The sequence below is a fragment of the Chironomus tepperi genome, unplaced genomic scaffold (genome assembly GCF_022539635.2).
Source record: "Chironomus tepperi strain 1889 unplaced genomic scaffold, CSIRO-AGI_Ctep_v1 contig_335, whole genome shotgun sequence".
Classification (NCBI taxonomy): Eukaryota; Metazoa; Arthropoda; class Insecta; order Diptera; family Chironomidae; genus Chironomus; species Chironomus tepperi.
In genome coordinates, this window is record NW_027226457.1 from 854,713 (window position 1) to 873,119 (window position 18,407).

At 29.4% G+C, this 18,407-nt stretch overlaps 3 protein-coding genes and 5 non-coding genes across 16 annotated transcripts in view; 3 read left to right on the top strand and 5 right to left on the bottom strand.

Annotated features, from left to right (window-relative positions):
* The first annotated feature begins 2,126 nt into the window (after positions 1–2,126).
* LOC139093250 (threonylcarbamoyladenosine tRNA methylthiotransferase) lies at positions 2,127–4,042 on the top strand. Its single transcript, XM_070643909.1, has 2 exons — positions 2,127–2,376; positions 2,430–4,042. Exons 1-2 carry the CDS (start codon positions 2,218–2,220, stop codon positions 3,975–3,977), a joined length of 1,707 nt encoding a protein of 568 aa, XP_070500010.1. The 5' UTR covers positions 2,127–2,217; the 3' UTR covers positions 3,978–4,042.
* Positions 4,043–4,315: 273 nt separating this feature from the next.
* TRNAE-CUC (transfer RNA glutamic acid (anticodon CUC)) lies at positions 4,316–4,388 on the top strand. Its single transcript has one exon. It is a non-coding gene; the product is annotated as a tRNA-Glu (tRNA).
* A 555-nt stretch (positions 4,389–4,943) lies between these two features.
* TRNAE-CUC (transfer RNA glutamic acid (anticodon CUC)) lies at positions 4,944–5,016 on the bottom strand. Its single transcript has one exon. It is a non-coding gene; the product is annotated as a tRNA-Glu (tRNA).
* A 52-nt stretch (positions 5,017–5,068) lies between these two features.
* Pmm2 (phosphomannomutase) lies at positions 5,069–6,082 on the bottom strand. The gene is made up of 2 exons (XM_070644050.1): positions 5,352–6,082; positions 5,069–5,298 (listed from the first exon to the last, which is right to left on the bottom strand). Exons 1-2 carry the CDS (start codon positions 5,957–5,959, stop codon positions 5,154–5,156), a joined length of 753 nt encoding a protein of 250 aa, XP_070500151.1. The 5' UTR covers positions 5,960–6,082; the 3' UTR covers positions 5,069–5,153.
* A 135-nt stretch (positions 6,083–6,217) lies between these two features.
* On the top strand, positions 6,218–6,290 carry TRNAE-CUC (transfer RNA glutamic acid (anticodon CUC)). Its single transcript has one exon. It is a non-coding gene; the product is annotated as a tRNA-Glu (tRNA).
* A 205-nt stretch (positions 6,291–6,495) lies between these two features.
* Positions 6,496–6,568, bottom strand: TRNAE-CUC (transfer RNA glutamic acid (anticodon CUC)). The gene has a single exon. It is a non-coding gene; the product is annotated as a tRNA-Glu (tRNA).
* An 83-nt stretch (positions 6,569–6,651) lies between these two features.
* On the bottom strand, positions 6,652–6,770 carry LOC139093519 (5S ribosomal RNA). The gene has a single exon (XR_011544703.1). It is a non-coding gene; the product is annotated as a 5S ribosomal RNA (ribosomal RNA).
* A 186-nt stretch (positions 6,771–6,956) lies between these two features.
* Rbp (RIM-binding protein) overlaps positions 6,957–18,407 on the bottom strand; it is a 40,696-nt gene continuing 29,245 nt past the window's right edge. For 8 of the 9 annotated variants that reach the window (XM_070643898.1, XM_070643896.1, XM_070643895.1 and 5 more), the window contains one exon: positions 6,957–13,617. In XM_070643898.1, coding sequence (XP_070499999.1) covers positions 12,964–13,617 — 654 coding nt within the window. In that variant the 3' untranslated portion in view covers positions 6,957–12,963. The remainder of the gene's footprint in view (positions 13,618–18,407) is intronic. The other variant, XM_070643897.1, reaches the window with a different exon arrangement.

Genomic DNA, 18,407 nt, shown 5'->3' on the forward strand with positions numbered 1-18,407 from the left:
TGAAATATATTTGATTTATTATCATTGATTTTATATTAAATTGATGTCAATTACTATTTACTATCTAATTAGTTGTAATTTGTGTTTACATGTTGAACTGATTATTAGAAAGTGGGAATTGTGACACAATTGTTATGTGTTGATTAATTCGTTTCTATTGAAGTGTAAAGAACAATAGTTATTTATTGATAAGTATATTAAGAAGAACTTCCTTACAGTTTTGATAAATTAGATGTTTATTCTACGAAATTCTAAATCAGACTAAAATATTCATATGAAGGGGAAAATCAACCAATTGAAATTGGGAATATAATTTGAATATTAATCGACAGTTGATCCTCAAAATGTTGTTTTGAATTTTATAATCTTAGAAAATATCTAAAGTAACTAGGTTTTGATAAATGTTCTTTAAATTTTTCATCGTAATAGATAATTCAAACATTTTTAATCAATCATTCCTAAAATTTTCATCGTCAATTCATAAATAATGAAAATTTCATCAAAATAATTCACCATAAAATTTATAAAACACTCAATCAATAAAGACGAAGCATAGACAGACAAAGCAAACCTTTCAACCCAAAAAAGAAAACTTTTTTCATGACCATGAAATCCAAATAACCTTTTCTCGTCTCCTTTTAATAAGCGCCCTTTAGACATATCTTTCAGTTCTCCTCTCATCTCTTCCATTACATTTCGTTTCATATTTTGCGAAAGGCGCTATTTACTTGTGACGTCTATTGATAGTTGGGGTTTGTAAACGCTATCGACAATAAGATCTGCAAGTCTAGATTGTAATCTATTGAATCGAGTGACAAGCCCAGGAAGGAGTCGAGGATCATTTATTTTCACCTTCATTAGACGTCAAGTCCAAATGACGCCAAAGATCTTTATGAGAAATTTCAAAAAATTATGTGTGAGCGGCAGTGGCGGTAAGTGTTCTAAGTATTTATCAATACACATTTATTTGAGCACGAGGAAAATAAAATTAAAAAATTCTTTTGAGAATCGTGACCTACAAAAGAGAAAGGAGAGAAGAAGAACCGAGTAAAGAAATCAAGAATTGCTGCTTCATTCTCGCGATTTCAAAAAGATGGAAAATTGCGATTTGATAAATAATAAGAAACACAAGTGACGCATGCATCATTGTGTTCAGGATGAAGGAAGAAATGAGCGATTTGATTGAGTCTTTAGGGGAAATGAAGTGTGAAATTCCCTTTTTCCGATCAATCAATGAACACATATCTTTCTCATATGTTGTTCTCATACCTGTTCCTGCTTTTATCGTTTATAATGCACAGAAAATTCAATTTTCTTTCTCGCGGAAATTTATACAAAAGGAATTTCTGCAAGATTTTTCTGTTAGATTGGAAATGATTTGATCAGTTTGGTTGATTTGATTCTAGATACAAGTACGATTCAATATGATGCTTTATCTAGTTCTGTTGAGAATTTATCAACTGTCATTTAATATTCAAAAAGTATTAGCAACTGCAATGAGTTGATTTTCCCCTATTGTAGTTGTTTGCCCCGTCATATTTGGTCTGATTTAAAATTTCGTAGAATAAACATCCCTTCTGTCAATTTCCTGATTTTATTCAAATGAGCTTGTTTCCTAATCATTTTAAACACTTCCCTCGCAAAAGAAAAGTCTTCATCCTTTTTCCAATTTTCAGGATTTCGTTAACTTGTTCCTTATTCCGATACACATGTATTCATACATAAATTTTCCTCTTCTATTTTCTCCTGAAAAGCATGATTTGTAATAAGGAGAATCGTAAGAGAAGAAATCATCATAAATTAAATTATGAATCAAGTTTGAATTGTTGATAATCGTGTTATTTCCACTCGCATTGATTTACCAACTGTTGATTTTACCTAAAATGTTTAATCACAATTTGAATGGAGATGGGGGGCTTATTTGGATTATGTAATGAGATTTTGAATGGTTAATTAAATTTGTTAATTAATAAATCGATTTTTTGGCTAATAAAACTTTACTTAAAGCTTCAAAATGTTCATCAAAAGTATTTGAATTGATCTTTCAAGATTAGAATTTTCGTAACGGTTTTTAAATATTCAAATCATGTGCGGCTTATAACACTAAAATTTGTTGAACATGTGTTGTTGTTTACATAAAATCTGAAAATTTGCGGAAACATTAAAAAGTTATTTTGTAGATAAATTAGTGACGATTTTATAGATTAATCCTATTAAATGGACTTGGACGATATTGAAGACATTGTGAAACCCGGAGATTTAAAGCCGAGTGACCGATACAGCAATAAAAAGAATGTTGTTCTACGTGTGAGGAAGAAAAATAATAAAGTTAATGGAAACGAGAATGAAATCGTTGAAAATGGAGATCACCAAAGTGTAAGTGACTTAACTATACTTAATTAACATCAATAATCATTCAATTCTTACAGGTCATCAGCGGAACACAAACAATTTATGTCAAAACATGGGGATGTTCGCACAATAACTCCGATAGTGAATATATGGCCGGTCAATTGGCGAAATATGGCTATAGTTTAACTAATCAGAAAGACAAAGCTGATTTGTGGCTGCTAAATTCATGCACAGTGAAAAACCCATCTGAAGATACATTTAGGAATGACATTCAAAGTGGTCTTAATGTTGGAAAGAAAGTCGTTGTTGCAGGCTGTGTACCGCAAGGTGGAGCATCAAAGCAGGATTATATGAAAGGCTTGAGTATTGTTGGTGTCAATCAAATTGACCGAGTTGTTGAAGTTGTTGAGGAGACGCTGAAAGGTAATACGGTCAAGTTATTGCAAGCAAAGAAGGAAAACGGGAAACGCAGACCGGGTCCATCACTTTTATTGCCGAAAATCAGGAAGAATCCACTGGTTGAAATTATACCAATTAATTCTGGATGTTTGAATCAATGCACGTACTGCAAAACTAAGCATGCAAGAGGCGATTTAGTTTCATATCCACCAGAAGAGATTGTTCAACGAGCAAAAGATGCTTTTGAGGAAGGTGTTGTTGAATTATGGCTGACATCTGAAGATACTGGAACATATGGACGTGACATTGATTCCTCATTACCTGAATTGCTATACAAGCTTGTTGAAGTAATTCCTGAAGGCTGTAAAATGAGGATTGGTATGACAAATCCTCCATACATCCTAGAGCATCTTGAAGCTGTTGCTGACATTTTAAAGCATTCTCGTGTCTATAGCTTCCTTCATGTTCCTGTTCAGGCTGGCTCTGATTCCGTACTTGGTGAAATGAAACGAGAGTATTGCATTGCTGATTTTGAGAAGATTGTAGATTATTTAAAGGAGAAAGTTCCTGGTGTTACAATTGCAACAGACATCATTTGTGGGTTTCCAACAGAAACGCCAGCAGATTTCGAGGAAACAATGACACTTTGTGCTAAATACAAGTTCCCATCACTATTCATTAATCAATTCTTTCCAAGACCAGGAACGCCAGCTGCTAATATGAAGAGGATACCACCAAATGAAGTCAAACAAAGGACGAAAAAGTTGACCGATTTATTTTATACATATGAACCGTACAGCGATAGGATTGGCATGGAATATGAGGTTCTTGTGACTGAAATATCTCACGATAAGAAGCATTATGTTGGTCATAACAAATTTTATGAGCAAATCTTATTGCCGATGCGAGAGAATCTCTTAGGGAAGTCTGTGAATGTAAAGGTCATTAGTTCGACAAAATTCAGTATGATGGCTGAGATCATTAACAGTGAGGACAAATGGAAGAAAGTTAATGAGAATGTTAAGGAGGATTTGTTGAATAATCAAAGCATTGGAAACGGATTCGTTCATGACAGCAATTTTATTGAGACAAATGGCGAGGCAACAAATTCAATTACAACTGGCAGAAATGATAAATTGTTCTTGTTCGGTCTTGTCCTTTTGGGATTCTCCCTCGTCATAAAATTTTATTTGGAATATAAAAAGCGCTCGACTAAGTACGAGTGAGAATGTAATTGAAGTATATTTTATTTTAATGAATTTGAATAAATTAAATGAAATTCAACAAGCAATTGCGTTTTTTATTCCTTTCTTGAGACCGGTTCCTTTCTTTTTAAGGATATTTTATGTTTTATGGGGTTTTATGATGCAAAAAGTAAGGACATAAATGCATTTAAAAAGATTCTTATATTATTTTTTTTATAAATAAAAGTAGAAAAGAAGCTAAAAACACGTAGGAGTTTAAGTATACATCTGTCAGCATGTCGCTAGTGAATTATCCAATTTCCCAAACATTCATTAACATATAAAGTACCCAGGTCCAAAAGTATATTTATAACTCAATGTCCCATGTAGTCTAGTGGTTTAGGATTTCACGCTCTCACCGTGACGACCCGGGTTCGAATCCCGGCATGGGAATGTCTTTTTTGCTGAATTTTTAAAGATTTTTCAAAAGCCAAAAAACGGTTATTTGAGATTTAAATTTCATTTCGTTAAATTTAACGAAGCTCTTGAGCCAACTTCATTCTGATCAAATCAGTTAATCCGAAACAGAAGTAAAAGCGCATTTTTTTGTAACATTTAAAATTTATTTAGTTATATTTAAACCTAAATAATAAAGGTAAGCAAAATATAGGAACATAGAAGTGTCCACAGAATTAAGAGGTAGTATTATAGCAAAAGTATGCATGACTAGCACAAATGGAAAGTAAAATTCAGTAAAAATATTTTTTCAACGGCTTTAATCGCTAACTTTTGGTTCAGCTAATCTAAAAACCGCTAAAAACCAAGACCCAAGTAGAGATTCTATTTAAATTATAGTGTTCCATTTTCCACTCGTTTCAAATTTGTTTATGCTCTATGTTTTAATATTTTATAATTCATATCCAATAATGCACAAAACTTAAGCAATTGATAATATTGATCCAAAAAAAAACTGAAATCAAAAAAAAATGAAACCTGCAAAAAAGTTAATTCCCATGCCGGGATTCGAACCCGGGTCGTCACGGTGAGAGCGTGAAATCCTAAACCACTAGACTACATGGGAGTTATTGTTGAAGCTAGTATGTGGCAAATATTCAATTTAAACTTCTCAAATGTCAATTTTATAATAAATTTTATCGATTTTTATTTTTAATGACTTTTAAAGTATGACAAGTAATACCCTGAGTAATACTCATTGATTTATAAATTCAACAATTCAGCTAGTTGACGCTCGGTATCTTTGGGATCACTAACTGTATGTCCAATTGTCCTCGGATCAGCAAAAATTTCATGATCATTTCCTCCTGGTGCTGTTTTGTCTCCAAAGAAATGAATTTCCTTGAACCTAAAGATCAAATTTAATTAGATTAAATCAGGGCAATATAACAAAGAACTTACTCGTTGCCAATATGATTAAGACTATATCTCTTATCCCATCCATTTGGAAATGCATCAATACTAATTTGACCACCAATAGCAAAGGTGATGTCTACATCTGCAAATTCTTTATTTAAATCCTCAACCATCTTAATACGAACTTGATGCTCATCATCATATTTATTAAAGACAAGTCTCTCCTCATAAGTACATTGTCTTCCAATGGGACAGATATTTATCATACCATTGCGGAAGTCGATGAATGTGCCACGTTTGATAGGAATATCGAGATCAGCAATATAATGTAAACAAAAATTGATAAGTCGCTTAATATTTGCTTCACCGAGATGTTTTTGGATTGATTGCTTGCTTATTTCTACTCCATTCTTAATGAAAACTAATCCATTTTCTGAAAATACGTAATCAAAATCCTTCAAAAGACGATCCCCATTAAGCTGTTCCTTGATTTTTTCTAAATCACTCCCACTAACTACTCCAATTGTTGCCTTTGACTTCACCTTTGTATACAAAAATTCCTCAAATTCCTTTTCGATTGACTTTCTTGCCGGTGTTAATGTCCCATCAACATCAAATAATAATAAAATTTCATCACGACTGAGACTCGACATATTTTACAAATAATCTAAATAGCTTCGTGTTAGTTTGAATATTTAAATGAAATTGATATTGATACTGGCGAAATTAGTAAAAGCTACGTGTTCCCTTTAATTTATTACTCGCAATAATATAAACATTTAAAAGTTGAATGCCCCGCTTGTGTGATAAGGCATAGCCTACTATTACAAAACATTTCATGAGCTTTTCACCAAAAAAGCTCATTGAAGTTCAAATATGTATTTTGTCAAAACAGTATATAACAAATAATGTCCCATGTAGTCTAGTGGTTTAGGATTTCACGCTCTCACCGTGACGACCCGGGTTCGAATCCCGGCATGGGAATATCTTTTTTGCAGAATTTTTAACTTATTTTTTTGCACACATCTTATTAATCTTCTTAAATTTATAATTATTTAATTTTTTATCGGGCAACAGGAACATAAAGAAACAAAATGGAAACGGAACACAACTAATATTGCAATCTATAGATGGTTAATTAAAATAAAATCTAGCTAAATGCAATTAAAAATTTAGCAAAAAGAATATATTCCCATGCCGGGATTCGAACCCGGGTCGTCACGGTGAGAGCGTGAAATCCTAAACCACTAGACTACATGGGACATTGAGATATAAATGAACTTTGGTCATGAAAACTTTATCTTCCTAAAATCTTCGATAAAAAAAATATGGAAATTATGCAAAAAGTTAACAGCACATAGCGTTCCCAAGCGGTCACCCATCTAAGTACTAACTATGCTCGACGTTGCTTAACTTCAGTGATCGGACGAGAACTGGTGGTTTCAACGTGATATGGACGTTAACGAGTGAATTTGTTGCTGCTTACTTTATTTAAAGGACATCTATTAAAGAACTGAAAAGCAATGACTTCCTGAAATTTAAAACTCCCTGAAATATATTTAAGAAAGAAGTAAAAACTCGCAAACGTCTGAAAATTTATTTTTTATCATTTTTATTTTTATACTTTCAATGAAAGAGAATAATGGGTTGTTGATCTTAAGAATGTTAGTAACATTTTTATGTCTGTCTTTTTTTGCAGTTGGTTTATGCATTTGCTAGATTTTTTTTTTTTTTTTTGTTTCTTTTGATACATATTCAGATATATTTAACATCATTTTTTTTTCATTTAAATTTATTATTCTTTAGTTTTATGTGTGTGTGTGTGTTTTTTGGTTGTCGCTATACAGTTTTCATACGTTCCATTTTCTTTGTAAATTTTTCTTGGCGTGTACAAAACACTTTAGGGGTTGAAATGGGTTAGATATTGTGGTCGATATTGTAGAGTTTTGAATTTTTTGAGATTAAAGATTCTAATTAGATCAAAAAATCAGATTTTTCTGAATTAAATTTGGGTATGAATAGGAAGTTATAAAGGATATGAATTAAAATAGTAGAAGGCAAGAAAAGCTAGAGTTAGGGCTTTTCTAGGTTTTGAGTTCTATTACTATTCAATATAGTAGAATTTGACTGGAATACTAGATTTTAAGATGTTCTAGATAATTGCTTCAATATGTGGACTAGATTTTACAGAATTCTCAACAAAAGAGGTAGTAGAATCTTATTCTAGATTGAAAAAGTGCAAAGAACAAAATGAAGTACTAGAATCTTTCCCTTAAAAGACCCCAAAAATCATCAACTCCAACCTCAATGATCCCCCACCCCAACCCCTTGTATAAATATTTTTTCATATTTTCTTTTTCAATTTTTTTATTTTTTTCAATTTTTCTTTAAAGCATTTTGGACAAAATGAAAAATTTTCAACAGGAAAAAGTGACAGAAGAGAAAACGATTGAATTTTTTACTCGGTTTTTATTTTTTTGTCATTTAAACATTCATACCTTTTTTGTTTGTCTCGATAATTTAGCACAAGTATCAATTTTTTTTATAACCACTTATTAAATTTGATGTTTTTTGTCATTTATAAATATTTCAAGATTTCATCATTTTTATTTAGCAACAGCAGTTAATTAGAAGAGTTCTTATCGACTTGTCATTAGATTTTTTTACAAATAATTATCTTTACAATAACATTTATCACTCAAGGTCTCATTTTTCTTTGTCTCAAAAAGAATAATAGATTGGATTTGTTTTTTTTTTCTTCTTTTTCATTATAATAGGATATATCAATATATAATATATTTTTTTATTCAATAGGACGTGCCTTCACAGTTAGTTCAAGCCGTTTTGATGACGAAAAAGCTTTTTTATTTTTTAAATTTTTTTCATTATTTTTTTTCGATTGGAAGTTTATTTTAATTTACTAGAAAGGAAAAAATGAGAATCAATGATGATGAATTGTTTCATTTTTTTTTTTGTTTGCGGAATAGAGCAAAATATTATGCAGCTATAATGATATGTATGCTTTATACACCTCCACATGTCTTTTTTTCTTCATTATCAAATTTTTGTTTCATAATTTGAGCTTTATTATGCAAATTGTTATACTAGAGCGTGAGAAAATGTTAATAAGTATGACCAAAAATTCATTGGGCTGCAACAGCATAAGCGAGATATATGAATAAAAATTTTTTCATTATATTTTTTAGGATTTTTTGGTTTTTCTCAAATTTTTTATCTTTTTTTGTAGTTGGATCCAAATTGTTAATAGTCATAGGTCGATTATTAGCAGTAGTAATTTTCTCTATCTATATAGCTATATACCAGGTAACTTCATCCTTCAATTTAATAGATCTTCTTTGTCTTTAAAATTTACTGTTAAATTTTTTTCTTAAATTTTTTTGATGAAAATTTCAACATTTAAAGTTTTAATTTTCTCACTTAATAAAAATGTATTGTCACTTTTTGAATGGTTTTATGTCAACTATGCGATAGCTATTTGAAAGAGAGAGAGCGAGAGATTTTTTAAGGTTTTATTTGATTATTTTTTTCATCTCTTTTTGTCGTTTTTGACAGACTTTTATGGTGAAATTGAAATATAATTCTTTTGTAACAGCTTTTTATTGGTAAATTAAAGTATTTTTTCAATATACAAAATAATTTAAAAAATATATGATTTTTCCCATGAAAATAAAGTTTTAAAATTTGTAGGTTATAAATTAAAATTCAAATTTTAGGAAGCTTATTAAGATTCAAATTAAAATTTCAAATCCAAAAACTGTTTCAATTTAAATCCTACCTCAAACTCGCCATAGCTCTTCTTTTTCCTAATACTTTTTCATTTCAACTGCAAGCAAATTTTTTTAGTTTTTAATTTAATTTCATATTTCATCTTTTTGTAGAACGTGAATTGGCAGTGAAAATTGTATATCTTCTTATGGATCTTCTTATGAAAGCTTAATGAAAATTAGAACGTTCTAATCGAAATTAAAGACTGCCCACTTTTCTAAGAATTATTTTTCCTTTTTTGATATGTAAAAGTGAATTGGGGAAAAAACTTTACTAAAGACGATGCTTGCTAATGACATCGACTGCATAGAAATGATAATAGGAATAAATAACTGAAAAAGTTTGCCCAATTGTCTTTTGGTACATCTGAAGATACAGAAAAATGAGAAATTAATCGGAGTTTTAATATATTGAGAAAGGCACCAAACAGATGTTTCATTTACAAGATTTTTTTTTTCTCATCCAAATATTTTTTATTTAATTTATTATTTAATAATTAAATTTCTTATATTTTCTTGTTTGATAATTATTTGTTGACATTAGATTGTAATTCATATATTCATATTTATATTGTTCGCTAGGAAATTTATAACCGAAAATTGAAATTTGAATGTTTTCTGATTGAATGAAGTTGGCTCCGTTTTTTTGAAAAATTTTTAGGTCGTAGTTGGCTTTCTCTTGAAAAGTTTGTTTTGGTGGAATTTTTTCTATCTCTGAAAGTTTTAATCAGTTTATTGATTCAGAATGTTCTAATTGTGTGTAAAACTGTAAAATAGTGCTGTAAAGATCAGTGGAATAAAGTTCGTAGTTGTTTAAGATCAGAAAAAGTGAAAATTATTAATATTCCGTTTTAAGTTTGGAATTTCAAGTAAATCGGTAAGTTCTTTAGAAATTTAACATTTGTCATCAAAATTTAAACTGCAATTCAGTTCCAAGAGAGTTCAAAGCTTGTTTATTGCCATTCTTAGAATGTAATCAATCTCAAAACATTCAAATTTCATTTCCGAGTTCCACCAATAATCAACAAAAATTCATTTTAGGACAAAATCAAAGCGAATGAAAAAAGAATCAACGATTAAGATTGGGGATAGGAAGATTGAAATAGGGAAATAGAGTTAGAAGTAGAGAAAGAGAGTTTGATAGAACTATGAGATAAATGTTTTTCATTATTCTTTACTTTTTTGTTGTGATTGTTAGTTATGACTACATATTATAAAAGCTACATACTTTATATTTTGTTCATATTTCCGTTGTCTTTTTTTGTTTATGAAGAAAGTTTTTTTCTTGATTAAGGGATTCGCTTTGAAATAAGTAGATTTTTTTCATTTCCTTTATATTTTTTTGAGCATGAACTTTTAACAAAGCCTATAAAGATTTGAATTTGACTGAATAGAAAAGGACTGCAAGATTTGGTGACCTTATGGGCATGAATTGACTTATCTTGTGTACGGTTTCTGGTGATGCTTCGAAATTGTAAGCTATGAAGCTATATCTTATACATTTAGGCACAAGACTCCTGTTGACAAGGTTAAATGCATTCATAATAATTTGATCAGTGTTCTGATGATCATGTATTTCCATTTCGAATTGGATCTAGTGGGTACGATAGTAATAATCTTAGTATATCCTCATAAACATCCTTTAAAGCGAGCATCTTAATATCAGAGTCAAATGATACCCAAAAGCTCATCTCACCTTGCATATAGTTTCATAATTTGCTGTATGATTTTTGAGATAAAATTTTTTCTGTGTATATTTACTATAATACGTAATAGATAACTAAAAAACATTGGAAAAATATTAGATAACAATGTATTGAATAATAAATGGAGAGCTAAAAACATGAACAGTAAATAACGATTGGAAAAATTCATTCTATATCTTTTTCATAATAATTTATATAGTTTTTTTATGACGTATGTTGTAATTTCATTCATTCGTTCGACTCATTTGGACATAAAGCTCAATAATTCGAAAACTGAAAGCGGCGCATTTTTTAAAATTGTGTGAATTGTGCTCAATTTCATTATTTTATTTCTACCCAAACATTTCTCTTTTCAATAGTATCAATAATTAAATTTTTCATGATAAGCCCGATTGCAATTTAACGAAATAACAAAAGAAGGGATTTTTTTCTTAATTGCGTCAATAATCATTGATGATGTTAATGCAATAATAATCTTAAGTGAAGCAAAAATCTAATTTTTCTTACTTATTAAAGTTTTTATTTACTCGTCGATATAATTTTTTTTTAAATTAAATTCTATAACCATTTTTTTAGTTTGCATCATTATTGCATGTCAACATCACAACAGACTAAAAAAATTAACAAGATCAACTTAATTCAAATTATGCAGAAGCATTCTCATTCAAATGTGCGTAGATGTCTCTTCTTTTATAAATATTTGGTGTATAGTGGGGTCTTTTGAGTTGGGCGAATTGATGGACTTGTTAGAGATTAGATTGATAGATGCACCTTGCGGCTTAGTCTGAAGAATTATCAAAGTTATAGATTTCGATTAGGAATTTCCAAATTTAATTGGTTTTAGAGTATCAAAAGAAAATTGAAGCCAATTTAAGTCAGCTAATGTCTGAGCTAGCCAGGTTCTAGCCAAACTATCTAAATATAAATTCAGAGTTTGAACCATCAAACTCTAACCAAAACTGAGTCCTTAAGAAGCAATATTGCAGCTTCTAATTGTTAAATTTGAAATATAAGCCAAAAATTCTCCAACTCAAAAGACCCCCTGAACCCCAATAATAGGATATATGTAAAGTATCTTTATATATGTATGTATAAATCATTTAACGTTAGTTCAATTTTTTTATCAATTTTTTTCTTACTTTTTTTTGTTTCGAGGGAAAAAATTAGTTTATTTTAACGATTATTGTACATTAAAGTTTATATATATCAATGTGTTACTATATAAACGAATATTTACCTCTGGTTCTTGTTCTTTTTTTTTGTTTTTAAAGAAGGATTTTCTCATTTTTATTATTATTTTGTTATCGTAACTAATTATTATTATAATTATTTTATCATTATCATAACATTAAATAATACTATATTACAGTAGTTACCAATCAATATTAATTTATTATTATTTATTATATTTTAGTTTATATTATAAGGTCATTAAATGTATAATATATTACAAGTCGTCTGCTTTTTCTCTTTTTTTTTCACTTTTTTTTTTTTGATAGTTCACTTCTTTTTTAAATTGATATATAAAGTCTATGTTTTGAATAATTTTTTGTTTTACCATTATTATCATTATTAATGTTTGGGTGTATTGTGGGGAATTTAAGGGGATATAAGATGAATTTTGATCAATTGACTGACATTTTCTTCAAAAACAACACCAAACCTTTATATTTTTAGAAGCTAGATTGGTGTAAATTTTGAGAAATTGACAGATTTTATACATGCAGGCACAAGGACACAGAGTCAATGTATAAGGACCTCTTCTTATTTATTCGAGTATCTACCACGAAGTACAATAATTTTAAACTATTCCAATTCCATTTTTTATTAAATTTAGGTTTTCGACTGTTTATTCTTATGCCTGCATTAAAAAAATCTATCGATAACTGATCAATTTCCATAAAGTCACCCTAACCCCCCTCGATTCCTTACAATTCCAACCCCAAACATCATTATTTATTATCAATGTAATAACTTTTTATGCTAATAATAATAATAATTCTCCATTTTTTAATTCTCAATAAATTAACTTTTTCATTATAATTTATTGGTTGTTGCCACTCCATCCGTCCCTTAGTTTCTTTAAAGATAGTAGTTATTTAAACAAGTAATTTGAATGATGACTAGTTGATAATTTGATAAACTAAATTGTATCGATGGTATGGGTTATTTTCCGCCCAGACCAAATTTCATAAATATTAAATCTTTGCCTTTTGATAACATATCACCACCTGGCGCGGCACTTGCAATATCACCCAATTTTTGCAACATACTCGGTTGACCCGATTGATTCATACCTGGCTGACCGGGTTGACCTGGTTGCTGTCCAAACGGACTTTGTCCTTGACCTGGCTGTTGGCCCATTTGTGGTCCTCGATTACTACCAAACATTGATCCGGCAGCATTCGCTGGACCACTAAATAGTGACGACGAAAATAGTCCCGTTGATTGTGACGTCGTTATGGGTGGTTGTTGCATATTATTTGCAGGGCCGCCTCTCATATTATTCATCATATTTTGTTGTTGCTGTTGTTGTTGTTGATTCTGTTGGGGACCTCCCATTCCCATAACTCCCATACCAGGCTGTTGCTGTTGTTGTGGTGTTTGCATCATTGAATTGGCCCCCATATTTTGTTGTTGCTGTTGCTGCTGTTGTTGTTGTTGTGTTTGAGGTTGTTGTTGATTTCTATTTGGACCCATCATATTTCCTTGCTGATTTGGTGCCTGTTGTGGCGTTCGATTGGGTCCCATCAAATTGTTCTGTTGTTGTGGTTGCTGTAGAGGCGTTCGGGCTTGCATATTACCAGCGGCCTGCATCCCCTATAATTAGTTGGTAGATTCTTTGTAAATACATACTTACATTTTTCCATAATTTTTTTTAATTAAATAAAATTTATTAAATTTAAAAACTACACTGTTGCGCTATATGCTATGGATAATGTTATTAACATCCCTATCGGAATAGAAATTATTTTTTGTATATATTCAGCTTAGAAATAGAATTTTTTTCTAATAATAAATGTGAAAGATTTTCTAACAGATTTTTTAAGAATTATTTTGATGTAGTTAATAGAGAATGGTAAATGTAAGAATATATGATAGAATAGCACAACACTGAGTTTTCTAGTGAAAGAAAAGAATGTTGTAAGAAATGAAATAAATTCAACATCCTTCATCTCGAGGAATACAAAAGGTTTATATTAAGTTTGGCTGTTTCGGGTGACATCTATGAATATGTCAATGTTTGTCAGATCTAAGGATCTGTATGACCCTTCAGGCTATAGCTCATGCTTTAGTAATGCAACTAGAACTACCTATAGACTAGAAAGAGAAACTAGTTATTGCACTTTGAGGCCACATCAGTAGAAAGCTAATCAATTGACTTCAGAGCAATTAAGTATTGAGAAATTAAACATGGATTTGACGATTGTCACGACTTCTTTGAATACTATTATAGTCAAAATGACATTCTATGCCTTTCAAATCTTTTGTGTTCCTCGAGAATTTCTTCATTAATAAATAATTATATATATTTTTTTGCCTATCAAAATGATTAATTTTTAGTTCGTTTCTATTGTTGAACATATTAAACTTTTGTTGATATATAAAGAAAATTAAAGATAATTAAAGATAGTAAAACTGATTAAGTAAATAAAACTCATTAGCAAAAAAGAAACTGACTAAAGAATAAATGTGATTTTTTTTGGTCTGTGTATAACATCTAAACTGACTGAATTATATTCATATATTATTTTAATTTCTGTTAAATAAATTAAACGTAATGAAAAATAAATGTAGAATAGAGAGAGAGATAGAGATAGAGAGAGGTTTATGTTGATAGAAAAATAGAATTTAAAAAAAAATAGGAAGAAAAAAAAATTCATAGCACTAAGATTTAGGAAGAAAATTCTTTTAATTTTATTTGAGGATGCATCCATTTAGTCTATCAACACTAGTTAATTCCAATAACACTACGACATTGACCTGGCAAACACACACTAGTAACAACATTCATTAAGATATTAATTCAGAGGTTGAAATTGATTAATTTTTGACTGTTTCCTGTCTTAATATTGATAAATCGGTGACTAAATTACTTATGAAAATGATGTTTACAGAGATTGAATAGCATTTGGGAGTTAGCTTTAGACGTAATTTCATGTAGCATCCAAGAAATACTCTGAATATCAGTTAATCTATATGTTCTGTGAAGTAAATTGATAAATTGTTGTAGATTATGCCAAACTCCTTATTATTTCAAACTGGCAGAAGTTCTTGGAAGATCAGCTTTAGACGTTCTCTTTGCGCTACAATGGGCTCATGTTTGTCCCAGTCAAGGAAGAAATTAAGTATGAAAATTTATCGGTTCATGAAGTATTTTTAGACTTTGACAAAGAGAACATGTTTAGGATTGTAATCTTGGTTATTTATAGAAATCAATGTCAATTTATTTATAGACCCTAGCGAAAAACTGAGGAAAATCTCACTGTCATCGAATGTCAATCCATTTCTTAAGCTAAGTCGATTTAATATTACGGATTCTTGAAATCTGTAATCCATACTTAATCGTGTCTTAACTATGAAAACCTGTTTTTGGCCTGATCATTTCAGACAGTTCAAAAGAGTATGTAATAATATGGAATTTCATTTTCAACCTCTGAAAAGTTAAGAGTAAAATAATAAAATCTAATAAGAGAAAACTCATATCTTGAGAACAACATCAAACATAAAAGGACTAATTAAAGCTAATCTGTACAACAGAAGTATGAAAAAGAGAAATCATACTGTAATTAATAATTTTCTAACAAGCCATAAAGTTCATGTGCAAATATTTATGAGAGAGAGAATTAAGTTTTTTTTTGCATATCTTATTAAAAAATAACACTTAATTACATTAACAATCATTAATTTTAATATTTTTTAAAAGTGGAGAGAGAGAAAAAACAGAAGAATTTGTGAAAATTTTTGCAGGAGACAAAAAAGTATGTCCAGTAATCCAGATGATCTTCAGAAAACATAGACTTCCCTGCCCGAACATTGAAAAATTTCTTTTTGTTAAATTTTTCTTCAGAAAAAACTTTTTTTTTCTTTTTTAAAAAACTTTGTCTTGTTCATAAAAAATTCATTTTAAAATTTATATTATTTGTTACTTAATAATTCAATGTAAATGAAATTAAAGGAAATCAAGAGATGTAATTAAAAAAATTAATGGATTAAAAACTTTAGGAATAAAGCTTTTTAAAAAGCGCGGATTTTTTTTATGTACACAAAAATTCAACATAATTAGAATTAAAAATAATTAATTTAAATATATATAGTTAGTAAGAATAATTGAGATTTGTGTATTATATATATTTATATTCATTCAGAGTGTCATTCAACAATTATAGATATTAAAATATTTTCATATGAAATTTTGGATATTACATGGGGTGATGAGTTTTGCTATTTTTTTATGGGAGGATGGCTCTAAGGGTATTGTTTTGTGTCTACCAAATTTGGAAAATTTCTATTGCTTAAATATATTGCGTTATATTTTGAATGATGTTCATTTTTAAACCTTCAAAAAATATTGCAATAAATGGATTTTGGAAAATGTCAGATAAAATGGGGATCATACCCTTAAAAAACCATCCCTGATGTCCAAAAAGATGAAAGCATATCCATATTTACTAGCTTTTTAGCATGAGGCAGACTTTAGATATACCATTTTATTCTTAAATATCTGGCCATAATCTTGTATCGCTCAATCAGAGTACGGGATCAGAATCACAATGGTCGGTATAGTGACCAATTATAATTATGTTTATTCTGGCTTATCTGAGACACCTAATCTATTTGTGTTAAGTAGAAGTGGAGAACACAGAAATTATGATAGACGATTGATTTGAAATTCATTAAAAATTCTTAAAAAAACTGTTCAAATTTTGAACATATCATTTTGCCCTGAATACAACAATCTAGTAAATATGAATCGACACAATCCAAATGGACACTGAAAAATGTTGTTTTCTTCATCCTACCCCCCTCGAGCATGATAATATATAAAATAAAACGAACAATTTTAAGTTTTACTTTTGCATTGAGTCTCTTTTTGGCAAAAGGTTCTTAATGTTCTTTTAATTAGCATGACAAGGATGCATAAAATTGATAATGATAATGGATACTTGTTTTTTGGAGGAAAATAAAAAGATTATTAAGTATGCAATATCAGGGATCAAAAAAAGATTAAATAAACTAAAAGAGAGCTTTCGATGAATGCAGCACAAATCTAAAATACTTGAATGTCACGGAATTTGAAAAAAGCCACAAAATTTATTTTCTTAAATTGGGAGTTAAAAATTAATGAATTTTAGGAGAATAAATACTTTGACTTGGTTGGAATCATAAGCCATAAAAATGACTAATTAACACTTATATAAAATGAAACAAAACTACGCGTAATTAATTTTTAAACTTTTATACTAAATGATGAGGTTATAGCTTGAAATTTACTTTCTTAATGAAGAATTTCCTAGCATGCAACTTTGACTTTTTGTTGATTTTATAAATTTATATTGAATAGTAAAAATCTGGACAAATTACTGTCAATATTTAAACCATATTCAACCTCTAGCTGGCAATGAGCGTGTTCTCAAGAGCAGAGTAAACTAAGAGCAACGCTCATGAACGTGCTCAACTAGTGTATTAAGGAAGAAAAGTTCTCGAGAGCTAGTAGAAAAGATATAAGAGGTAAGAGAAGGTTGGAATCAATGATAGATGATTAAGGATCGCTGGACTAAAGAGCATGAAATTGCACTATATTTTTGTGAAAAGTTGGAAATGAAGTGCAGGTGTTTATGAAATTAAGCGGAAAAATAGCTCAAGCGTGGTAGAATGATGTGAACTAATGTGAAATTTTTAAGGATATTTTTGAATTATTCTCCAAATATTTATATTGAAACCTTAGGCATTGACCATTTTAGTTTTTTTCAGAATATAGTTTCAGAAATTAAGCTAGGTTCTTTATTTCTAGGGAAAGGTAAAGGCAAGAGACCCAGACACTTTAAGAACTTTTAACAATATTTTAAAATCTAATTAATAATCTTTCTAGAGTGTCTGAGTCTTTTTCATAGTAAGAGTAAGGTAAGCAATAGAGACGAAGAAGTGAAGATAAGAATTAGGAAGGGTAGGAAGAAAAAAAGTAGAGAAATTTAAAATAAATCTCAAATATAGCAAATTTCTAGTCTATTTATTACTAAATTTAACTAAGTTTGAGCTCAAATTTAATGAGTCAAAAATTGCACGCACACAAATTTCATCATCTTTAAAAACCATAACCTCAACATATTTAATGAAAAATGAATAATATATTGGATATATTTTAAAAAAATCCTGCCTAAAATTTTGTAACTCTAAAATAAATATTTTTAAAAAATTTACTCAATAAAACGTTTTATTCAGAAAACAAAAACATAATTTCAGTCAGTGAATATTTTTTTTGTTTCATAATAAAATGTAAAATTTTAAGCCAGGACAAGCAACTTGAAACGATTTTTTGATATAGAAAATTAGCAGTAACTTGCAAAAGTGAAGGAATAAGTTATACACGAGCCTAATTGTTCCATTGA